The 25,708-nt window shown below is 42.5% G+C and overlaps 1 protein-coding gene across 1 annotated transcript in view; it reads left to right on the top strand.

The window, feature by feature from the left end:
* The window catches only part of LOC139411282 (AT-rich interactive domain-containing protein 5B-like), a 124,533-nt gene that overhangs the window by 43,378 nt on the left and 55,447 nt on the right, over positions 1-25,708 (top strand). The window contains exon 4 of the mRNA XM_071157409.1: positions 19,134-19,364. Coding sequence (XP_071013510.1) covers positions 19,134-19,364 — 231 coding nt within the window. The remainder of the gene's footprint in view (positions 1-19,133; positions 19,365-25,708) is intronic.

Here is a 25,708-nt window from a genome sequence, read left to right as displayed (position 1 = left end):
TACTGTTGACCAGAGCCCTATTCCCTATATAGAACACTACTGTTGACCAGAGCCTTATACCCTATATAGAGCACTACTGTTGACCAGAGCCCTATTCCCTATATAGAACGCTACTGTTGACCAGAGCCCTATTCCCTATATAGAACACTACAGTTGACCAGAGCCCTATTCCCTATATAGAACGCTACTGTTGACCAGAGCCCTATTCCCTATATAGAACACTACTGTTGACCAGAGCCCTATTCCCTATATAGAACACTACTGTTGACCAAAGCCCTATTCCCTATATAGTGCCCTGCTATGGACCAGAGCTCTGCACTGTGAAGGGAATAGGGTTTCATTAGGGACACACCCTCTGTGTCCTCTGTTCTCTCAGAGTTGTTTTACAAGACATGATGTTTTCATTATTGTCACCAGGGCTGTTCAGGCTGGAAGTTTACTGGTCTTATTGTCCATTATAACACTCTGATATGCTCATAACTCCCCGTGTGAGTCAAGATGGACGCAGGCCAGCACATCAAAATCTGGGAGTCAGAGTATTGTGAGAGCAGGAGTGGAAAGAAACAGTTTTTTGTTACTTTATTTCAAAGTCCGTCCTCTAGTTGTCAGTTCTCCCTCTATATGAAGTGTTGTGGTACTGTTCTGTCCTCTAGTGTTGTGGTACTGTTCTGTCCTCTAGTGTTGTGGTACTGTTCTGTCCTCTAGTGTTGTGGTACTGTTCTGTCCTCTAGTGTTGTGGTACTGTTCTGTCCTCTAGTGTTGTGGTACTGTTCTGTTCTCTAGTGTTGTGGTACTGTTCTGTCCTCTAGTGTTGTGGTACTGCTCTGTCCTCTAGTGCTGTGGTGCTGTTCTGTCCTCTATATGAAGTGCTGTGGTACTGTTCTGTCCTCTATATGAAGTGTTGTGGTACTGCTCTGTCCTCTATATGAAGTGCTGTGGTACTGCTCTGTCCTCTAGTGTTGTGGTACTGTTCTGTCCTCTATATGAAGTGCTGTGGTACTGCTCTGTCCTCTAGTGTTGTGGTACTGTTCTGTCCTCTAGTGTTGTGGTACTGCTCTGTCCTCTAGTGCTGTGGTACTGCTCTGTCCTCTATATGAAGTGCTGTGGTACTGTTCTGTCCTCTATATGAAGTGCTGTGGTACTGCTCTGTCCTCTATATGAAGTGCTGTGGTACTGCTCTGTCCTCTATATGAAGTGTTGTGGTACTGCTCTGTCCTCTATATGAAGTGCTGTGGTACTGCTCTGTCCTCTATATGAAGTGCTGTGGTACTGCTCTGTCCTCTATATGAAGTGTTGTGGTACTGCTCTGTCCTCTAGTTTTGTGGTACTGCTCTGTCCTCTATATGAAGTGCTGTGGTACTGCTCTGTCCTCTATATGAAGTGCTGTGGTACTGCTCTGTCCTCTAGTGTTGTGGTACTGCTCAGTCCTCTATATGAAGTGCTGTGGTACTGCTCTGTCCTCTATATGAAGTGCTGTGGTACTGTTCTGTCCTCTATATGAAGTGCTGTGGTACTGCTCTGTCCTCTATATGAAGTGCTGTGGTACTGCTCTGTCCTCTATATGAAGTGCTGTGGTACTGTTCTGTCCTCTATATGAAGTGCTGTGGTACTGCTCTGTCCTCTATATGAAGTGCTGTGGTACTGTTCTGTCCTCTATATGAAGTGCTGTGGTACTGTTCTGTCCTCTATATGAAGTGCTGTGGTACTGCTCTGTCCTCTATATGAAGTGCTGTGGTACTGTTCTGTCCTCTATATGAAGTGCTGTGGTACTGCTCTGTCCTCTATATGAAGTGCTGTGGTACTGTTCTGTCCTCTATATGAAGTGCTGTGGTACTGCTCTGTCCTCTAAATGAAGTGCTGTGGTACTGTTCTGTCCTCTATATGAAGTGCTGTGGGACTGCGGCTGCTCTATCGACCGTCTAAAATGTTCCACCGCTGCTCTCTGAGGCCTTGCTGACCTTAAAGGAAATGTATTGACTGTCTGTTATTGCTGTGAGACAACACTGGGTTAATTAATGTGTATGATGTTATATTCTTTAAGGAAGTATCTCACCTCCATCCAAGCAGCCATACTTGAGTTAGTCATCATATCCTGAGGACTCTCATTTAGTTTTTCACCAAATAAAACAATGTCTTTTTATGTGCTGAATGTTGCCAAATCCCGCCCCCTTGCCGATCAGGACGCCAAGCCCCGCCCACAGCCAGTCAAGATGATGACTAATGTGTTATTATGGCCAGACAATCATGTCACTGCAAGCTGGGGGCAAACATTTCCTTAAATATGAAACATTTTGGAAGTTCCACAGTTACCGCTCTGAGGCGAATAAATCCATGGTTTGGCACCGGCCCTTTAAAAGCAGCCTCTCTGTGCTAATTCTAAATCATTAGATTGAGTCATGGGAAAGGAGCTGCTGACAGGACCAGAACTGTACTGCAGGTCATTAGTCACTAACTGAAGAACCCTTGAAAGCTTGACTGAGTGTTGATACCCTGTCACCCCCCCAAATCCCACTGTCACCCCCCCCCCCACCCTCCCTGTCACCAACCCAAATCCCACTGTCACCACCCCACCCTCCCTGTCACCCCCCCCCCCCCCCACCCTCCCTGTCACCAACCCAAATCCCACTGTCACCCCCCCACCCTCCCTGTCACCCCCCCCCCACCCTCCCTGTCACCAACCCAAATCCCACTGTCACCCCCCCACCCTCCCTGTCACCCCCCCCCCCCCACCCTCCCTGTCACCAACCCAAATCCCACTGTCACCCCCCCACCCTCCCTGTCACCAACCCAAATCCCTCTGTCACCCCTCCCACCCTCCCTGTAACCCCCCCCCCCACCCACCCTCCCTGTCACCAACCCAAATCCCTCTGTCACCCCCCCCACCCTCCCTGTCACCCCCCCACCCTCCCTGTCACCAACCCAAATCCCACTGTCACCCCCCAAATCCCACTGTCACCCCCCCCACCCTCCCTGTCACCAACCCAAATCCCACTGTCACCCCCCCACCCTCCCTGTCACCCTCCCTGTCACCAACCCAAATCCCACTGTCACCCCCCCACCCTCCCTGTCACCCCCCCCCCCCAACCTCCCTGTCACCAACCCAAATCCCACTGTCACCGTCCAAATCCCACTGTCACCCCCCAAATCCCACTGTCACCCCCCCCAAATCCCACTGTCACCCCCCAAATCCCACTGTCACCCCCCCCACCCTCCCTGTCACCCCAAAAAATCCCACTGTCACCCCCCCCACCCTCCCTGTCACCCCACCAAATCCCACTGTCACCCTCCCCACCCTCCCTGTCACCCCCCCAAATCCCACTGTCACCCCCCAAATCCCACTGTCACTCCCCCACCCTCCCTGTCACCCCCCAAATCCCACTGTCACCCCCCCACCCTCCCTGTCAACCCCCCACCCTCCCTGTCACCCCCCCACCCTCCCTGTCACCCCCCACCCTCCCTGTCACCAACCCAAATCCCACTGTCACCCCCCCCACCCTCCCTGTCACCCCCCCACCCTACCTTTCACCCCCCCACCCTCCCTGTCACCCCCCCAAAATCCCATTGTCACCCCCCCACCCTCCCTGTCACCCCCCCAAATCCCACCCTTCTCTATGTCTCCCAGGGTGTTTATTCTCTATGTCTCCCAGGGTGTTGTAGAGGGTGTTTATTCTCTATGTCTCCCAGGGTGTTTATTCTCTATGTCTCCCAGGGTGTTGTAGAGGGTGTTTATTCTCTATGTCTCCCGGGGTGTTGTAGAGGGTATTTATTATCTCTGTCTCCCAGGGTGTTGTAGAGGGTGTTTATTCTCTATGTCTCCCGGGGTGTTGTAGAGGGTGTTTATTCTCTGTCTCCCAGGGTGTTTATTCTCTGTCTCCCAGGGTGTTGTAGAGGGTGTTTATTCTCTATGTCTCCCGGGGTGTTGTAGAGGGTGTTTATTCTCTCTGTCTCCCAGGGTGTTGTAGAGGGTTCAATATGCTGGGTTCTCTCCCTCTGAAAGTCATTGAAAAGACCCGACAAAACAGAAAAGGGCATGATAGTGCACTGATCACACTGACAACACTGATCGCACTGACAACACTGATCACACTGACAACACTGATCACACTGACAACACTGATCACACTAACAACACTGATCACACTGATCACACTGATCACACTGATCACACTGACCACACTGATCACACTGACCACACTGATCACACTGATCACACTGACAACACTGATCACACTGACAACACTGATCACACTGATCACACTAACAACACTGATCACACTGATCACACTGACCACACTGATCACACTGATCACAATGACACCACTGATCACATTGACAACACTGATCACATTGACAACACTGACACCACTGATCATACTTACAACAATGACAACACTGACAACACTGATCACGTTGACAACACTGCTCACATTGATCACACTGACAACATGGATTACTTTTAACACTAATATTAAAATAACACATTGTTCACATTGATAATAATATAACATCACATTGATAATAATATAATAATATAACATCACATTGATAATAATATAACATCACATTGATAATATAATAACACATAATACAATAACACATTGATAATAATATAATAACACATAATATAATAAAACATTGATAATAATATAATAACACATAATATAATAAAACATTGATAATAATATAATAATATAATAACACATTGATAATATAACATCACATTGATAATAATATAATAATATATAACACATTGATAATAATATAATAATATAATAACACATTGATAATAATATAATAATATAATAATATAACATCACATTGATAATAATATAATAATATAACATCACATTGATAATAATATAATAACACATTGATAATAATATAATAATATAATAACACATTGATAATAATATAGTAATATAATAATATAACCTCACATTGATAATAATATAATAATATAACAACACATTGATTATAATATAGTAATATAATAATATAACAACACATTGATAATAATATAATAATATAACATCACATTGATAGTAATATAATAATATAACATCACATTGATAATAATATAATAACACATTGATAATATAATAACACATTGATAATAATATAATAATATAACAACACATTGATTATAATATAATAATATAATAATATAACATCACATTGATAATAATATAATAATATAACATCACATTGATAATAATATAATAATATAACAACACATTGATAATAATATAATAATATAACAACACATTGATTATAATATAATAATATAATAATATAACATCACATTGATAGTAATATAATAATATAACATCACATTGATAATAATATAATAATATAATAACACATTGATAATAATATAATAATATAATAACACATTGATAATAATATAATAATATAACATCACATTGATAATAATATAATAATATAACATCACATTGATAGTAATATAATAATATAATAACACATTGATAATAATATAATAACACATTGAAAGTAATATAATAATATAACACATTGATAATAATATAACACATTGATAATAATATAATAATATAACAACACATTGATAATAATAACAACACATTGATAATAATATAACAACACATTGATAATAATATAATAATATAACACATTGATAATAATATAATAATATAACACATTGATAATATAATAACACATTGATGATAATATAACACATTGATAATATAATAACACATTGATAATAATATAACACATTGATAATAATATAACACATTGATAATATATAACACATTGATAATAATATAATAATATAACACATTGATAATATAATAACACATTGATGATAATATAACACATTGATAATATATAACACATTGATAATAATATAATATATAACACATTGATAATAATATAATAATATAACACATTGGTAATATAATAACACATTGATAATAATATAACACATTGATAATAATATAACACATTGATAATATATAACACATTGATAATAATATAATAATATATAACACATTGATAATAATATAATAATATAACACATTGATAATAATATAATAATATAACACATTGATAATAATATAATAATATAATAACACATTGATAATATATAACACATTGATGATAATATAATAATATAATAACACATTGATAATATAATAACACATTGATAATAATATAACACATTGATGATAATATAACACATTGATAATAATATAATAACACATTGATAATAATATAATAATATAACACATTGATAATAACATAATAATATAACACATTGATAATAACATAATAATATAATAACACATTGATAATAATATAACACATTGATAATATATAACACATTGATAATAATATAATAATACAATAACACATTGATAATAATATAATAATATAACACATTGATAATATAATAACACATTGATAATAATATAACACATTGATAATATAATAACACATTGATAATAATATAACACATTGATAATAATATAATAATATAACACATTGATAATATAATAACACATTGATAATAATATAACACATTGATAATAATATAATAATATAATAACACATTGATAATAATATAATAACACATTGATAATAATATAACACATTGATAATATAATAACACATTGATAATATAATAACACATTGATAATATAATAACACATTGATAATAATATAACACATTGATAATATATAACACATTGATAATAATATAATAATATAATAACACATTGATAATAATATAATAATATAATAATATAATAACATATTGATAATAATATAACACATTGATAATAATATAACACATTGATAATAATATAATAATATAATAACACATTGATAATAATATAATAATATAACACATTGATAATAATATAATAATATAATAACACATTGATAATAATATAATAATATAATAACACATTGATAATAATATAATAATATAACACATTGATAATAATATAATAATATAATAACACATTGATAATATATAACACATTGATAATAATATAATAATATAATAACACATTGATAATAATATAATAATATAACATCACATTGATAATAATATAATAATATAACAACACATTGATAATAATATAATAATATAACACATTGATAATATATAACACATTGATAATAATATAATAATATAATAACACATTGATAATAATATAATAATATAACACATTGATAATAATATAATAATATAATAACACATTGATAATAATATAATAATATAACACATTGATAATAATATAACACATTGATAATAATATAATAATATAACACATTGATAATAATATAATAACACATTGATAATAATATAATAATATAACACATTGATAATATATAACACATTGATGATAATATAATAATATAATAACACATTGATAATAATATAATAATATAACACATTGATAATAATATAATAATATAACACATTGATAATAATATAACACATTGATAATAATATAATAATATAACACATTGATAATATAATAACACATTGATGATAATATAACACATTGATAATATATAACACATTGATAATAATATAATAATATAATAACACATTGATAACATTGATAATAATATAATATAACACATTGATAATATAATAACACATTGATAACATTGATAATAATATAATAATATAACACAGCTCCAACGACCCTAATGTAGACTGATTGGAGGAAGCATGCTGGCTGTGTTGAGATGTATGGGTTTGCATTCTACCATACCATTTTTATATGTATTAGAGACAACACTGTTATACATAATATATATTAGAGACAACACTGTTATACATAATATATATTAGAGACAACACTGTTATACATCATATATATTAGAGACAACACTGTTATAAGTTGAGAAGTATTTTATCTTCACACTTGGCTTAAACAGTCCTGTTTCTATTTCAGGCTGTAGTGCACTATGTAGGGAACAGGGTTCTATAGGACCCTGGTCTAAAGTAGGGCACTATGAAGGGAATAGGGTTCTATAGGGCCCTGGTCTAAAGTAGTGCACTATGAAGGGAATAGGGTTCTATAGGGCCCTGGTCTAAAGTAGTGCACTATGAAGGGAATAGGGTTCTATAGGACCCTGGTCTAAAGTAGTGCACTATGTAGGGAATAGGGTGCCGATTTGAATGAATGACCACCAGGAGAGAGAGGAGTTGACAGAGTTTAGACCTCAAGTCCATTCCATCTGATGAGACATGCAGACTGACTCAGACTGATTTCATGGCTGATTTTGGAACCAATCAGTGCCTCCCATTTTTCCCCGTCTTGACAAAGGCTTCTTGTATCAACTATTAAAGGGAAATTGCATAATTTGATCCAACAGCTCTTATGGTAGTGCTGCCCCCATACCAATTAAATACCACAGATAAGTATTTCTTTGTTTAGAAAAGGTTAGATTTTATTAACAGAATAATGATCTAGCATGTGGGGTTGTACTTTCTTCTCCATCCTCTGGAATTATTATCTTCACATTGACAAAACATAATCTTCCCTCAATAACTTAAAATGAAGACTGGAGGTCAGCCTGATGAGCCAAACTACTCAGTAATCTCCTCCATGAGACTGGGGATCAGCATCAGCCTGATGAACCAAACTACTCAGTAATCTCCATGAAGACTGGAGGTCAGCCTGATGAACCAAACTACTCAGTAATCTCCTCCATGAAGACTGGAGGTCAGCCTGATGAACCAAACTACTCAGTAATCTCCTCCATGAAGACTGGAGGTCAGCCTGATGAACCAAACTACTCAGTAATCTCCTCCATGAAGACTGGAGATCAGCCTGATGAACCAAACTACTCAGTAATCTCCTTCATGAAGACTGGAGGTCAGCCTGATGAACCATGAAGACTGGAGGTCAGCCTGATGAACCATGAAGACTGGAGGTCAGCCTGATGAACCATGAAGACTGGAGGTCAGCCTGATGAACCATGAAGACTGCAGGTCAGCCTGATGAACCATGAAGACTGGACGTCAGCCTGATGAACCATGAAGACTGGGGGTCAGCCTGATGAACCAATGACGACTGGGGGTCAGCCTGATGAACCAATGACGACTGGGGGTCAGCCTGATGAACCAATGAAGACTGGGGGTCAGCCTGATGAACCAATGAAGTCTGGGGGTCAGCCTGATGAACCAATGAAGACTGGGGGTCAGCCTGATGAACCATAACGACTGGGGATCAGCCTGATGAACCAAACTACTCAGTAATCTCCTCCATGAAGTCTGGGAGTCAGCCTGATGAACCAAACTACTCAGTAATCTCCTCCATGAAGACTGGGGTCAGCATGGTGAACCATGAAGACTGGGGGTCAGCCTGATGAACCATGAAGACTGGGGGTCAGCCTGATGAACCAAACTACTCAGTAATCTCCTCCATGAAGACTGGGGGTCAGCCTGATGAACCATGAAGACTGGAGTTCAGCCTGATGATCCATGAAGACTGGGGGTCAGCCTGATGAACCATGAAGACTGGGGGTCAGCCTGATGAACGATGAAGACTGGAGGTCAGCCTGATGAACCATGAAGACTGGAGGTCAGCCTGATGAACCAAACTACTCAGTAATCTCCTCCATGAAGACTGGGGGTCAGCCTGATGAAACAAACTACTCAGTAATCTCCTCCATGAAGACTGGAGGTCAGCCTGATGAACCAAACTACTCAGTAATCTCCTCCATGAAGACTGGAGGTCAGCCTGATGAACCAAACTACTCAGTAATCTCCTCCATGAAGACTGGAGATCAGCCTGATGAACCAAACTACTCAGTAATCTCCTTCATGAAGACTGGAGGTCAGCCTGATGAACCATGAAGACTGGAGGTCAGCCTGATGAACCATGAAGACTGGAGGTCAGCCTGATGAACCATGAAGACTGGAGGTCAGCCTGATGAACCATGAAGACTGCAGGTCAGCCTGATGAACCATGAAGACTGGACGTCAGCCTGATGAACCATGAAGACTGGGGGTCAGCCTGATGAACCAATGACGACTGGGGGTCAGCCTGATGAACCAATGACGACTGGGGGTCAGCCTGATGAACCAATGAAGACTGGGGGTCAGCCTGATGAACCAATGAAGACTGGGGGTCAGCCTGATGAACCAATGAAGACTGGGGGTCAGCCTGATGAACCATAACGACTGGGGATCAGCCTGATGAACCAAACTACTCAGTAATCTCCTCCATGAAGTCTGGGAGTCAGCCTGATGAACCAAACTACTCAGTAATCTCCTCCATGAAGACTGGGGTCAGCATGGTGAACCATGAAGACTGGGGGTCAGCCTGATGAACCATGAAGACTGGGGGTCAGCCTGATGAACCAAACTACTCAGTAATCTCCTCCATGAAGACTGGGGGTCAGCCTGATGAACCATGAAGACTGGAGTTCAGCCTGATGATCCATGAAGACTGGGGGTCAGCCTGATGAACCATGAAGACTGGGGGTCAGCCTGATGAACGATGAAGACTGGAGGTCAGCCTGATGAACCATGAAGACTGGAGGTCAGCCTGATGAACCAAACTACTCAGTAATCTCCTCCATGAAGACTGGGGGTCAGCCTGATGAAACAAACTACTCAGTAATCTCCTCCATGAAGACTGGAGGTCAGCCTGATGAACGATGAAGACTGGAGGTCAGCCTGATGAACCATGAAGACTGGAGTTCAGCCTGATGATCCATGAAGACTGGGGGTCAGGCTGATGAACCATGAAGACTGGGGGTCAGCCTGATGAACGATGAAGACTGGAGGTCAGCCTGATGAACCATGAAGACTGGAGGTCAGCCTGATGAACCAAACTACTCAGTAATCTCCTCCATGAAGACTGGGGGTCAGCCTGATGAAACAAACTACTCAGTAATCTCCTCCATGAAGACTGGAGGTCAGCCTGATGAACGATGAAGACTGGAGGTCAGCCTGATGAACCAAACTACTCAGTAATCTCCTCCATGAAGACTGGAGATCCGCCTGATGAACCAAACTAACATCACCTGATAGAACATCTCCTGGTAGAACATCACCTGGTAGAACATCACCTGGTAGAACATCACCTGGTAGCACATCTCCTGATAAAACATCTCCTGGTAGAACATCACCTGATAGAACATCTCCTGATAGAACATTTCCTGATAGAACATCTCCTGATAGAACATCACCTGGTAGCACATCACCTGGTAGCACATCACCTGGTAGAACATCTCCTGATAGAACATCACCTGGTAGCACATCACCTGGTAGAACATCTCCTGATAGAACATCTCCTGATAGAACATCACCTGGTAGAACATCACCTGGTAGAACATCACCTGATAGAACATCTCCTGATATAACAGATATTGTGGTTAATTTGTGCTCTGGGTGCCATGATGGTGATTGAGCAGAAGGATCTGTGTAAATCAGCAGAGTGAGATGTATCAACGTTGAACCATCTGGCTCTCGTTATATCACAACGGTTTATATCACAACGGTTTATATCACAACGGTTTATCTTGTAGTCCAAGATGGCGTAGCAGTAGGACGTATTGTCGTGTAGTGTCCCTTGTATATATCGTTTGTTTTCGTTTTTTTCTTCACATATCTTTAAAACTTTTTGCTGAACCTCAACTTCTTCTAAATACTCTCCTGCAACCCGCCTCACCCAACGTAGCTATTTTTCCTAAAGTATTTATATTTACTTCGGACCTGGAACCCCTCAACTGAAGCTAGCCAACGAACTACCAGCTTCAGCAAAACATTGCTAGCGGTCTTCAGCTAACCGGTCATCAGCTAACCTTTAGCTCGGAAAGCTCTCGCCAGTTCGAACAACGCGACTCTAACCAGAGCATAACGGACCTATTTTATTTTATTTTTCATCCCCGGATTCCCATCGCAAACGGAACATTTTGAGCTCCTGGGCTACAATATCCAGACCCACGACCGGTCCATCGATGTCACTGCATGAAGAGGAATAAACAGATACCCCCATCGCGACGTCCCCAAAGGCTAACTCTCTAGCCCTTGCTATCTCCTTGCTTGCAAATTCGGCCTGCTAACTGCTAGCTTGTTTAGCCCGGTCCGCTAACTGCTACCGTGTTTAGCACCGTCTACTAACTGTTAGCTTGTTAGCACAGGCCTGCTAACCGTCTGCATCGCCGCGTCCCAAACACTCACTGAACCCATATTTACTTTCTATCCCTTTTCGATTTTTAATTTGTCTATACCTTCCGGTAACCTGCCTCACCCAATGTGATACGGAACCGCTATTATCTTTACATTTTTAGAACACACTCAAGAACCTCCAGAAGCTAACCAGCTAACTGGCTACAAGCTATTTGGTCATTGTTAGTTTTCTAACCTGGATAACACTCGCCAGTCCAGCTTCCCTGCCCCATCCACCGCTGCCCCTTGGACACTGATCACTTGGCTACATAGCTGATGCATGCTGGACTGTCCATTAATCACGGTAATCCATTCTGCTTGTTTATGTTTTATCTGTCGGCCCCAGCCGCACTTAGGCTCTGTGTGTAGTTAATTCCGACCCTCTCTGCCTAATCAATCGCCATTCTACCTGCTGTTGTTGTGCTAGCTGATCAGCTGTTGTCTCACCTACTGTTTTAGCTAGCTCTCCCAATTCAACACCTGTGATTACTGTATGCCTCGCTGTATGTCTCTCTCATATGTCAATATGCCTTGTATACTGTTGTGCAGGTTAGTTATCATTGTTTTAGTTTACAATGGAGCCCCTAGTTCCACTCTTTATACCCCTGTTACCTCCTTTGTCCCACCCCCCACACATGCGGTGACCTCACCCATTACAACCAGCATGTCCAGAGATACAACCTCTCTCATCATCACCCAGTGCCTGGGCTTACCTCCGCTGTACCCGCACCCCACCATACCCCTGTTTGTGCATTATGCCCTGAATATATTCTACCATGCCCAGAAACCTGCTCCTCTTATTCTCTGTCCCCAACGCCCTAGGCGACCAGTTTTGATAGCCTTCAGCCGCACCCTCATACTACTCCTTCTCTGTTCCGCGGGTGATGTGGAGGTAAACCCAGGCCCTGCATGTCCCCAGGCACCCTCATTTGTTGACTTCTGTGATCGAAAAAGCCTTGGTTTCATGCATGTCAACATCAGAAGCCTCCTCCCTAAGTTTGTCTTACTCACTGCTCTAGCACACTCTGCTAACCCTGATGTCCTTGCCGTGTCTGAATCCTGGCTCAGGAAGGCCACCAAAAATTCTGAGATTTCCATACCCAACTATAACATCTTCCGTCAAGACAGAACTGCCAAAGGAGGAGGAGTTGCAGTCTACTGCAGAGAGAGCCTGCAAAGTAATGTCATACTTTCCAGGTCCATACCCAAACAGTTCGAACTACTAATTTTGAAAATTACTCTCTCCAGAAATAAGTCTCTCACTGTTGCCGCCTGCTACCGACCCCCCTCAGCTCCCAGCTGTGCCCTGGACACCATTTGTGAATTGATCGCCCCCCATCTAGCTTCAGAGTTTGTTCTGTTAGGTGACCTAAACTGGGATATGCTTAACACCCCGGCAGTCCTACAATCTAAGCTAGATGCCCTCAATCTCACTCAAATCATCAAGGAACCCACCAGGTACAACCCTAACTCTGTAAACAAGGGCACCCTCATTGACGTCATCCTGACCAACTGGCCCTCCAAATACACCTCCGCTGTCTTCAACCAGGATCTCAGCGATCACTGCCTCATTGCCTGTATCCGCTACGGAGCCGCAGTCAAACGACCACCCCTCATCACTGTCAAACGCTCCCTAAAACACTTCTGTGAGCAGGCCTTTCTAATCGACCTGGCCCGGGTATCCTGGAAGGACATTGACCTCATCCCGTCAGTTGAGGATGCCTGGTCTTTCTTTAAAAGTAACTTCCTCACCATTTTAGATAAGCATGCTCCGTTCAAAAAATGCAGAACTAAGAACAGATATAGCCCCTGGTTCACTCCAGACCTGACTGCCCTCGACCAGCACAAAAACATCCTGTGGCGGACTGCACTAACATCGAACAGTCCCCGCGATATGCAACTGTTCAGGGAAGTCAGGAACCAATACACACAGTCAGTCAGGAAAGCTAAAGCCAACTTCTTCAGGCAGAAGTTTGCATCCTGTAGCTCCAACTCCAAAAAGTTCTGGGACACTGTGAAGTCCATGGAGAACAAGAGCACCTCCTCCCAGCTGCCCACTGCACTGAGGCTAGGTAACACGGTCACCACCGATAAATCCATGATTATCGAAAACTTCAACAAGCATTTCTCAACGGCTGGCCATGCCTTCCGCCTGGCTACTCCAACCTCGTCCAACAGCTCCCCCCCCCCCCCGCAGCTACTCGCCCAAGCCTCTCCAGGTTCTCCTTTACCCACATCCAGATAGCAGATGTTCTGAAAGAGCTGCAAAACCTGGACCCGTACAAATCAGCTGGGCTTGACAATCTGGACCCTCTATTCCTGAAACTATCCGCCGCCATTGTCGCAACCCCTATTACCAGCCTGTTCAACCTCTCTTTCATATCGTCTGAGATCCCCAAGGATTGGAAAGCTGCCGCAGTCATCCCCCTCTTCAAAGGGGGCGACACCCTGGACCCAAACTGTTACAGACCAATATCCATCCTGCCCTGCCTATCTAAGGTCTTCGAAAGCCAAGTCAACAAACAGATCACTGACCATCTTGAATCCCACCGTACCTTCTCCGCTGTGCAATCTGGTTTCCGAGCTGGTCACGGGTGTACCTCAGCCACGCTCAAGGTGCTAAACGATATCATAACCGCCATCGATAAAAGACAGTACTGTGCAGCCGTCTTCATAGACCTTGCCAAGGCTTTCGACTCTGTCAATCACCGTATTCTTATTGGCAGACTCAGTAGCCTCGGTTTTTCGGATGACTGCCTTGCCTGGTTCACCAATTACTTTGCAGACAGAGTTCAGTGTGTCAAATCGGAGGGCATGCTGTCCGGTCCTCTGGCAGTCTCTATGGGGGTGCCACAGGGTTCAATTCTCGGGCCGACTCTTTTCTCTGTATATATCAATGATGTTTCTCATGCTGCGGGCGATTCCCTGATCCACCTCTACGCAGACGACACCATTCTATATACTTCCGGCCCGTCCTTGGACACTGTGCTATCTAACCTCCAAACGAGCTTCAATGCCATACAGCACTCCTTCCGTGGCCTCCAACTGCTCTTAAACGCTAGTAAAACCAAATGCATGCTTTTCAACCGTTCGCTGCCTGCACCCGCACGCCTGACCAGCATCACCACCCTGGATGGTTCCGACCTTGAATATGTGGACATCTATAAGTACCTAGGTGTCTGGCTAGACTCTAAACTCTCCTTCCAGACCCATATCAAACATCTCCAATCGAAAATCAAATCAAGAGTCGGCTTTCTATTCCGCAACAAAGCCTCCTTCACTCACGCCGCCAAACTTACCCTAGTAAAACTGACTATCCTACCGATCCTCGACTTCGGCGATGTCATCTACAAAATTGCTTCCAACACTCTACTCAGCAAACTGGATGCAGTTTATCACAGTGCCATCCGTTTTGTCACTAAAGCACCTTATACCACCCACCACTGCGACTTGTATGCTCTAATCGGCTGGCCCTCGCTACATATTCGTCGCCAGACCCACTGGCTCCAGCTCATCTACAAGTCCATGCTAGGTAAAGCTCCGCCTTATCTCAGTTCACTGGTTACGATGGCAACACCCATCCGTAGCACGCGCTCCAGCAGGTGTATCTCACTGATCATCCCTAAAGCCAACACCTCATTTGGCCGCCTTTCGTTCCAGTTCTCTGCTGCCTGTGATTGGAACGAATTGCAAAAATCACTGAAGTTGGAGACTTTTATCTCCCTCACCAACTTCAAACATCTGCTATCTGAGCAGCTAACCGATCGCTGCAGCTGTACATAGTCTATTGGTAAATAGCCCACCCATTTTCACCTACCTCATCCCCATACTGTTTTTATTTATTTATTTTTCTGCTCTTTTGCACACCAATATCTCTACCTTTACATCTGCATAATTGTAATTATTTGCCTACCTTCTCATGCCTTTTGCACACAATGTATATATAGACTCCCCTTTTTTCTACTGTGTTATTGACTTGTTAATTGTTTACTCCATGTGTAACTCTGTGTTGTCTGTTCACACTGCTATGCCTTATCTTGGCCAGGTCGCAGTTGCAAATGAGAACTTGTTCTCAACTAGCCTACCTGGTTAAATAAAGGTGAAATAAAATAAAAAATAAAATTATACCACAACGGTTTATATCACAACGGTTTATATCACAACAATCGGTTTATATCACAACGGTTTATATCACAACGGTTTATACCACAACGGTTTATATCACAACGGTTTATATCACAACGGTTTATATCACAACGGTTTATATCACAACGGTTTATATCACAACGGTTTATATCACAACGGTTTATACCACAACGGTTTATACCACAACGGTTTATATCACAACGGTTTATATCACAACGGTTTATATCACAACGGTTTATATCACAACGGTTTATACCACAACGGTTTATATCACAACGGTTTATACCACAACGGTTTATATCACAACGGTTTATATCACAACGGTTTATATCACAACGGTTTATATCACAACGGTTTATATCACAACACTCGGTTTATATCACAATGGTTTATATCACAATGGTTTATATCACAACGGTTTATATCACAACGGTTTATATCACAACGGTTTATATCACAACGGTTTATATCACAACGGATTATATCACAACGGTTTATATCACAACGGTTTATATCACAATGGTTTATATCACAACGGTTTATACCACAACGGTTTTCATCACAACCGTTTATACCACAACGGTTTATGTCACAAAGGTTTATATCACACTCGGTTTATGTGAACCATCCTGGCTGAGAAGTGTCATGTTAAAACAGCAGTTTGGCTCTGTAGTAAAACCTCATATGATTCTCATATCCCACAGAACTGGACTGGAACACAGATACACTGTATCATTATATTAGCATTGTAGTGTCTATAAACTAGGCTCCAGCCTCTGCATCACAGCCTGAGTGGAACAGCCTGAATGCCGTCCAGCAGTATGGAGGGATGAACTCATTAAAACGCTATCTGTATTGTGGTGCAGGTTAATCAAAGCATTGGGTGACTGAAGAGCAGTATAGAAAACAGTGAAGCTGGTTCAGAACCCCAGTGTCTGTGTCAGCTGAGATTGCACCAATCAGATGTTAAAAACACTTCCTGCCTTAATGTGGCGGTCTAGTCAAGCTGACCGGTTCTGCTCACACATCCTCTGCTGTCACTTCCTGCTACTGCTAGTATGTTCTGCTCACACTTCCTCTGATGTCCCTTCCTGCTACTGCTAGTATGTTCTGCTCACACTTCCTCTGCTGTCACTTCCTGCTACTGCTAGTATGTTCTGCTCACACTTCCTCAGCTGTCACTTCCTGCTACTGCTAGTATGTTCTGCTGTCACTTCCTGCTACCACTAGTATGTTCTGCTCACACTTCCTCTGCTGTCACTTCCTGCTACTGCTAGTATGTTCTGCTCACACTTCCTCTGCTGTCACTTCCTGCTACTGCTAGTATGTTCTGCTCACACTTCCTCTGCTGTCCCTTCCTGCTACTGCTAGTATGTTCTGCTCACACTTCCTCTGCTGTCACTTCCTGCTACTGCTAGTATGTTCTGCTCACACTTCCTCTGCTGTCACTTCCTGCTACTGCTAGTATGTTCTGCTCACACTTCCTCTGCTGTCACTTCCTGCTACTGCTAGTATGTTCTGCTCACACTTCCTCTGCTGTCACTTCCTGCTACTGCTAGTATGTTCTGCTCACACTTCCTCTGCTGTCACTTCCTGCTACTGCTAGTATGTTCTGCTCACACTTCCTCTGCTGTCACTTCCTGCTACTGCTAGTATGTTCTGCTCACACTTCCTCTGCTGTCACTTCCTGCTACTGCTAGTATGTTCTGCTCACACTTCCTCTGCTGTCACTTCCTGCTACTGCTAGTATGTTCTGCTCACACTTCCTCTGCTGTCACTTCCTGCTACTGCTAGTATGTTCTGCTCACACTTCCTCTGCTGTCACTTCCTGCTACTGCTAGTATGTTCTGCTCACACTTCCTCTGCTGTCCCTTCCTGCTACTGCTAGTATGTTCTGCTCACACTTCCTCTGCTGTCACTTCCTGCTACTGCTAGTATGTTCTGCTCACACTTCCTCTGCTGTCACTTCCTGCTACTGCTAGTATGTTCTGCTCACACTTCCTCTGCTGTCACTTCCTGCTACTGCTAGTATGTTCTGCTCACACTTCCTCTGCTGTCACTTCCTGCTACTGCTAGTATGTTCTGCTCACACTTCCTCTGCTGTCACTTCCTGCTACTGCTAGTATGTTCTGCTCACACTTCCTCTGCTGTCACTTCCTGCTACTGCTAGTATGTTCTGCTCACACTTCCTCTGCTGTCACTTCCTGCTACTGCTAGTATGTTCTGCTCACACTTCCTCTGCTGTCACTTCCTGCTACTGCTAGTATGTTCTGCTCACACTTCCTCTGCTGTCACTTCCTGCTACTGCTAGTATGTTCTGCTCACACTTCCTCTGCTGTCCCTTCCTGCTACTGCTAGTATGTTCTGCTCACACTTCCTCTGCTGTCACTTCCTGCTACTGCTAGTATGTTCTGCTCACACTTCCTCTGCTGTCACTTCCTGCTACTGCTAGTATGTTCTGCTCACACTTCCTCTGCTGTCACTTCCTGCTACTGCTAGTATGTTCTGCTCACACTTCCTCTGCTGTCACTTCCTGCTACTGCTAGTATGTTTTTTCTTGCTCCCCACCTCCAGCTGTTGGACCTCTCTCTCTGTTAAAGAACATGTCTCTCCTCTGTCCCTCTAGGTGATGACGGGGACCAGAAGTGTGTCTTAATGCTGTCTTACCACCAGTATTGTTGCTACATATTCTCTGTACTGCGTTTCTGTCTGACTTTATCCATGTTGTTAATCCCTGTCTGTCTTTCTCTCCTCTCTCACCTCTCTCTCTGTTAAAGAACATGTCTCTCCTCTGTCCCTCTAGGTGATGATGTGGACCAGAAGCGTGTGTCGGTGCTGTCTTACCCCCAGTATTGTCGCTACCGTTCCCTATTGGCCCGGCTGAAAGAAAGACCCGCCTCCCTCCTCGCCTCACAGGTGGTTCTGGCCCTGGGGGGCGTGACCTCACTCACAGACCACACCCACATCCTGTACTGCAGGGACACCTTTGAACACCCCACCCTCATCGACAACGACAATGTCTGTGATGAGTTCGGTGAGTGCCTGAAATATTACTACTGTACTGAAATACCTTGTCACTTCCTGCTTTGAGTAGGCAAATCACCAATGTTAACATGGGCTGATGTTTCCATGGCACTGAGCCCAATGCCACTGTATGTTACTGATGGTCCACATGATGGGGATGATAGTGCACTAAATAGGGAATAGGGTGCCATTTGGGACGGATCTCCCCTTAGGGCTGATTAGCACAGCCTGCCTGGTCTCCTTCAGGTCCTCCTGCCTCAACATTCTGTAATTCCTTGAGGGCTGATTAACACCGCCTGCCTGCTCTCCTTCAGGTCCTCCTGCCTCCACATTCTATAATGACATCACACAGCTTTAACCTCCAGAACTAAAAAATTCAAACTGCCGTCAGCATAGTTACTGTAACTGTCTGTAAACGTGTGTTGTTTCTCCAACATGAAGGATGAGCCTTACCATGTTAGTTGTGTGTGTTGTTTGTATTGTATTTGTATATTTGTATTGTATATTAGTATGTCATTAGTGGGATATTGGTATATTATCAGGTCACCCTCTGGCTAGGTACAGGAGACTAACGGTTTAACCAGGAGACTAACGGTTTAACCAGGAGACTAAAGGGTTAACCAGGAGACTAAAGGGTTAACCAGGAGACTAACGGTTTAACCAGGAGACTAACGGTTTAACCAGATTATCCTCTGGTTAGGTACAGGAGACTAACGGTTTAACCAGAAGACTAAAGGGTTAACCAAGAGACTTAAGGTTTAACCAGGAGACTAGCGGTTTAACCAGGAGACTAAAGGGTTAACCAGGAGACTAAAGAGTTAACCAGGAGACTAACGGTTTGACCAGGAGACTAATGGTTGAACCAGGAGACTAACGGTTTAACCAGGAGACTAATGGTTTAACCAGGAGACTAACGGTTTAACCAGGAGACTAAAGGGTTAACCAGGAGACTAACGGTTTAACCAGGAGACTAACGGTTTAACCAGGAGACTAACGGTTTAACCAGGAGACTAAAGGGTTAACCAGGAGACTAAAGAGTTAACCAGGAGACTAACGGTTTGACCAGGAGACTAACGGTTTAACCAGGAAACTAAAGGTTTCATTAGAACATCCTCTGGTTAGGTACAGGAGACTAACGGTTTAACCAGGAGACTAACGGTTTAATCAGAACATCCTCTGGTTAGGTACAGGAGACTAACGGTTTGACCAGGAGACTAACGGTTTAATCAGAACATCCTCTGGTTAGGTACAGGAGACTAACGGTTTAACCAGGAGACTAACGGTTTAATCAGAACATCCTCTGGTTAGGTACAGGAGACTAACGGTTTGACCAGGAGACTAACGGTTTAATCAGAACATCCTCTGGTTAGGTACAGGAGACTAACGGTTTGACCAGGAGACTAACGGTTTAACCAGGAGACTAACGGTTTAATCAGAACATCCTCTGTTTAGGTACAGGAGACTAACGGTTTAACCAGGAGACTAACGGTTTAATCAGAACATCCTCTGGTTAGGTACAGGAGACTAACGGTTTAACCAGGAGACTAACGGTTTCATCAGAACATCCTCTGGTTAGGTACAGGAGACTAACGGTTTAACCAGGAGACTAACGGTTTAATCAGAACATCCTCTGGTTAGGTACAGGAGACTAACGGTTTAACCAGGAGACTAACGGTTTAATCAGAACATCCTCTGGTTAGGTACAGGAGACTAACGGTTTGACCAGGAGACTAACGGTTTAATCAGAACATCCTCTGGTTAGGTACAGGAGACTAACGGTTTAACCAGGAGACTAACGGTTTAATCAGAACATCCTCTGGTTAGGTACAGGAGACTAACGGTTTAACCAGGAGACTAACGGTTTAATCAGAACATCCTCTGGTTAGGTACAGGAGACTAACGGTTTAACCAGGAGACTAACGGTTTAATCAGAACATCCTCTGGTTAGGTACAGGAGACTAACGGTTTGACCAGGAGACTAACGGTTTAACCAGGAGACTAACGGTTTAATCAGAACATCCTCTGGTTAGGTACAGGAGACTAACGGTTTAACCAGGAGACTAACGGTTTAATCAGAACATCCTCTGGTTAGGTACAGGAGACTAACGGTTTGACTAGGAGACTAACGGTTTAACCAGGAAACTAAAGGTTTCATCAGAACATCCTCTGGTTAGGTACAGGAGACTAACGGTTTAACCAGGAGACTAACGGTTTAATCAGAACATCCTCTGGTTAGGTACAGGAGACTAACGGTTTAATGCTACTGCAGCAGCTGCTGCTGCCTACAGCTGGTCCTCAGACTGGGATCCCAATCAGACAAGGAGGATAAGAAACAACTTTACAGTACACACAATGGAAATGGATTTCAGAGTGTGTACATGAAGACAGGAACATTTCTGGACTGTGTCCATATTCTGTTTTGAACGTGTTCTGTAGGACTTTGTTGTCATGATAAAGGGAGATGTCAGCAGGGCTTGACAGGCATCTGCATGTTAACTGTATCGATTGTCCCGATGGACTCCCTCCTGAGGGGTTTAAACAGTGTTTGGCTAGGGGTAACAGAATCCAATGGAACAACTGTGTAAGGACTGATCTCAGCAGTATGAAGTCATTGTTCATGTTACAGAACTTCACCACACGCTGGGGTTCCAAAGAACACATTTCATTCTGGAACACATCAGAGACACCCTGAGGGAATCTTCTTTATCTTCAGAATGATGGTTAGTTGGTGGGAAATCTGCTGCATTTAGAGTAGCTATTTACTTCCAGCTACAGTAACAGTTGTGTTTCCTAAATGGTATCTCATTCCCTATTTAGTGCCCTCGCCCATGGGCCCTGGTCAACAGTAGCCAACTATCCTATGGGCCCTGGTCAACAGTAGTCCACTACCCTATGGGCCCTGGTCAACAGTAGTGCACTAGCCCATGGGCCCTGGTCAACAGTAGTCCACTACCCTATAGACCCTGGTCAACAGTAGTGCACTACCCTATAGGTCCTGGTCAACAGTAGTGCACTAGCCCATGGGCCCTGGTCAACAGTAGTGCACTAGCCCATGGGCCCTGGTCAACAGTAGTCCACTACCCTATAGGCCCTGGTCAACAGTAGTGCACTAGCCCATGGGCCCTGGTCAACAGTAGTGCACTAGCCCATGGGCCCTGGTCAACAGTAGTCCACTACCCTATAGACCCTGGTCAACAGTAGTGCACTAGCCCATGGGCCCTGGTCAAAAGTATATTGAGAACAGGGAGCCATTTGGGACGTATGCCATCGTTGTAAAATCCTTTGGCTACAGAGTAACAACATCAATGTGTAGGAAGATCCAGAATAAAAAGAAGAAAATAAACGTTGAATGGAACCGTCATCATGAATACGGTGGCTCTGCCGTCTCACACTGAATATGTGGACAACTACAAATACCTGGGTGTCTGGCTAGACTGTAAACTCTCCTTCCAGACCCACATTAAGCATCCCCAATCCAAAATGAAATCTAGAATCGGCTTCCTATTTCACAACAAGCCTCCTTCACTGTTCATCCCCAAAACCAACTCCTCCTTTGGCCGCCTTTCCTTCCAGTTTTCTGCTGCCAATGACTGGAACAAATTTAAAAAATCACTGAAGTTGGAGACTCATATCTCCCTCACTAACTTTAAACATCAGCTGTCAGAGCAGCTTACAGATCATTGCACCTGTACACAGCCCATCTGTAAATAGCCCGCCCAACTACAGTGCCTTGCGAAAGTAGTCGGCCCCCTTGAACTTTGCGACCTTTTGCCACATTTCAGGCTTCAAACATAAAGATATAAAACTGTATTTTTTGTGACGAATCAACAACAAGTGGGACACAATCATGAAGTGGAACGACATTTATTGGATATTTCAAACCTTTTTAACAAATCAAAACCTGAAAAATTGGGCGTGCAAAATTATTCAGCCCCTTTACTTTCAGTGCAGCAAACTCTCTCCAGAAAATCAGTGAGGATCTCTGAATGATCCAATGTTGACCTAAATGACTAATGATGATAAATACAATCCACCTGTGTGCAATCAAGTCTCCGTATAAATGCACCTGCACTGTGATAGTCTCAGAGGTCCGTTAAAAGCGCAGAGAGCATCATGAAGAACAAGGAACACACCAGGCAGGTCCGAGATACTGCTGTGAAGAAGTTTAAAGCCGGATTTGGATACAAAAAGATTTCCCAAGCTTTAAACATCCCAAGGAGCACTGTGCAAGCGATAATATTGAAATGGAAGGAGTATCAGACCACTGCAAATCTACCAAGACCTGGCCGTCCCTCTAAACTTTCAGCTCATACAAGGAGAAGACTGATCAGAGATGCAGCCAAGAGGCCCATGATCACTCTGGATGAACTGCAGAGATCTACAGCTGAGGTGGGAGACTCTGTCCATAGGACAACAATCAGTCGTATATATTGCACAAATCTGGCCTTTATGGAAGTGGCAAGAAGAAAGCCATTTCTTAAAGATATCCATAAAAAGTGTTGTTTAAAGTTTGCCACAAGCCACCTGGGAGACACACCAAACATGTGGAAGAAGGTGCTCTGGTCAGATGAAACCAAAATTGAACTTTTTGGCAACAATGCAAAACGTTATGTTTGGCGTAAAAGCAACACAGCTGAACACACTATCCCCACTGTCAAACATGGTGGCAGCATCATGGTTTGGGCCTGCTTTTCTTCAGCAGGGACAGGGAAGATGGTTAAAATTGATGGGAAGATGGATGGAGCCAAATACAGGACCATTCTGGAAGAAAACCTGATGGAGTCTGCAAAAGACCTGAGACTGGGACGGAGATTTGTCTTCCAACAAGACAATGATCCAAAACATAAAGCAAAATCTACAATGGAATGGTTCAAAAATAAACATATCCAGGTGTTAGAATGGCCAAGTCAAAGTCCAGACCTGAATCCAATCGAGAATCTGTGGAAAGAACTGAAAACTGCTGTTCACAAATGCTCTCCATCCAACCTCACTGAGCTCGAGCTGTTTTGCAAGGAGGAATGGGAAAAAATGTCAGTCTCTCGATGTGCAAAACTGATAGAGACATACCCCAAGCGACTTACAGCTGTAATCGCAGCAAAAGGTGGCGCTACAAAGTATGCACGCCCAATTTTTCAGTTTTTGATTTGTTAAAAAAGTTTGAAATATCCAATAAATGTCATTCCACTTCATGATTGTGTCCCACTTGTTGTTGATTCTTCACAAAAAAATACAGTTTTATATCTTTATGTTTGAAGCCTGAAATGTGGCAAAAGGTCGCAAAGTTCAAGGGGGCCGAATACTTTCGCAAGGCATTGTATCTCATCCCCATACTGTTATTTATATTTTGCTCCTTTGCTCCCCAGTATCTCTACTTGCACATTAATCAGGTCGCAGTTGTAAATGAGAACTTGTTGTCAGCTGGGCTACCTGGTTAAATAAAGGTGAAATAAAAAATAAAATATATAAATAAACATAGGAATCCAAATCATGTGTTATGGCTGTTCAACGTCTGCCATGTCGTTGAGTCAGAGCTGTCTATCTAATAGAACTCAAAGGGTTTTCTTTAATGGAAGCTTCTCTAATGTCAAACATGTAAAGTGTGGTGTACCGCAGGGCAGCTCTAAATGCCCTCTACTCTTTTCTATTTTTACCAAATGACCTGCCACTGGCAATAAACAAAGCATGTGTATCCATGTATGCTGAGGATTCAACCATAAACACATCAGCAACCACAGCTAATGGAGTCACTGAAACCCTTAACAAAGAGTTGCAGTCTGTTTTGGAATGGGTGGCCAGTAATAAACTGGTCCTGAACATCTCTAAAACTAAGAGCATTGTATTTGGTAGAAAACCATTCCCTATGTTCTAGAGCTTAACTGCATCTGGTAATGAATGGTGTGGCCGTTGAACAAGTTGAGGAGACTAAATTACTTGCCGTTACCTTAGATTGTAAACTGTCATGGTCAAAACATATAGATTCAATGGTTGTAAAGACGGGGAGAGGTCTCTCCGTAATAAAGAGATGCTCAGTTTTTTTGACACCACACTCCACAAAGCAAGTCCTGCAGCCTCTAGTTTTGTCTTGATTATTGTCCAGTCATGTTATCGACTGCTGCAAGGAAAGACCTACACTACCATTCAAAAGTTTGGGGTCACTTAGAAATGTCCATTAAAATAACATCAAATTGATCGGAAATACAGTGTAGACATTTACTGTTGTACATTTCCTGAACTGAACTGTCAGCTTCATTAAATAGTACCCGTAAAACACCGGTCTCAACGTCAACAGTGAAGAGGCGACTCCGGGATGCTGGCCTTCTAGGTGTCCAGTGTCTGTGTTCTTTTGCCCATCTT

The sequence above is a fragment of the Oncorhynchus clarkii genome, chromosome 1, assembly GCF_045791955.1.
Source record: "Oncorhynchus clarkii lewisi isolate Uvic-CL-2024 chromosome 1, UVic_Ocla_1.0, whole genome shotgun sequence".
Taxonomy (NCBI): Eukaryota; Metazoa; Chordata; class Actinopteri; order Salmoniformes; family Salmonidae; genus Oncorhynchus; species Oncorhynchus clarkii.
Note: the sequence above shows the minus strand (reverse complement) of the source record. Positions and strands in the feature narration are given on the sequence as shown.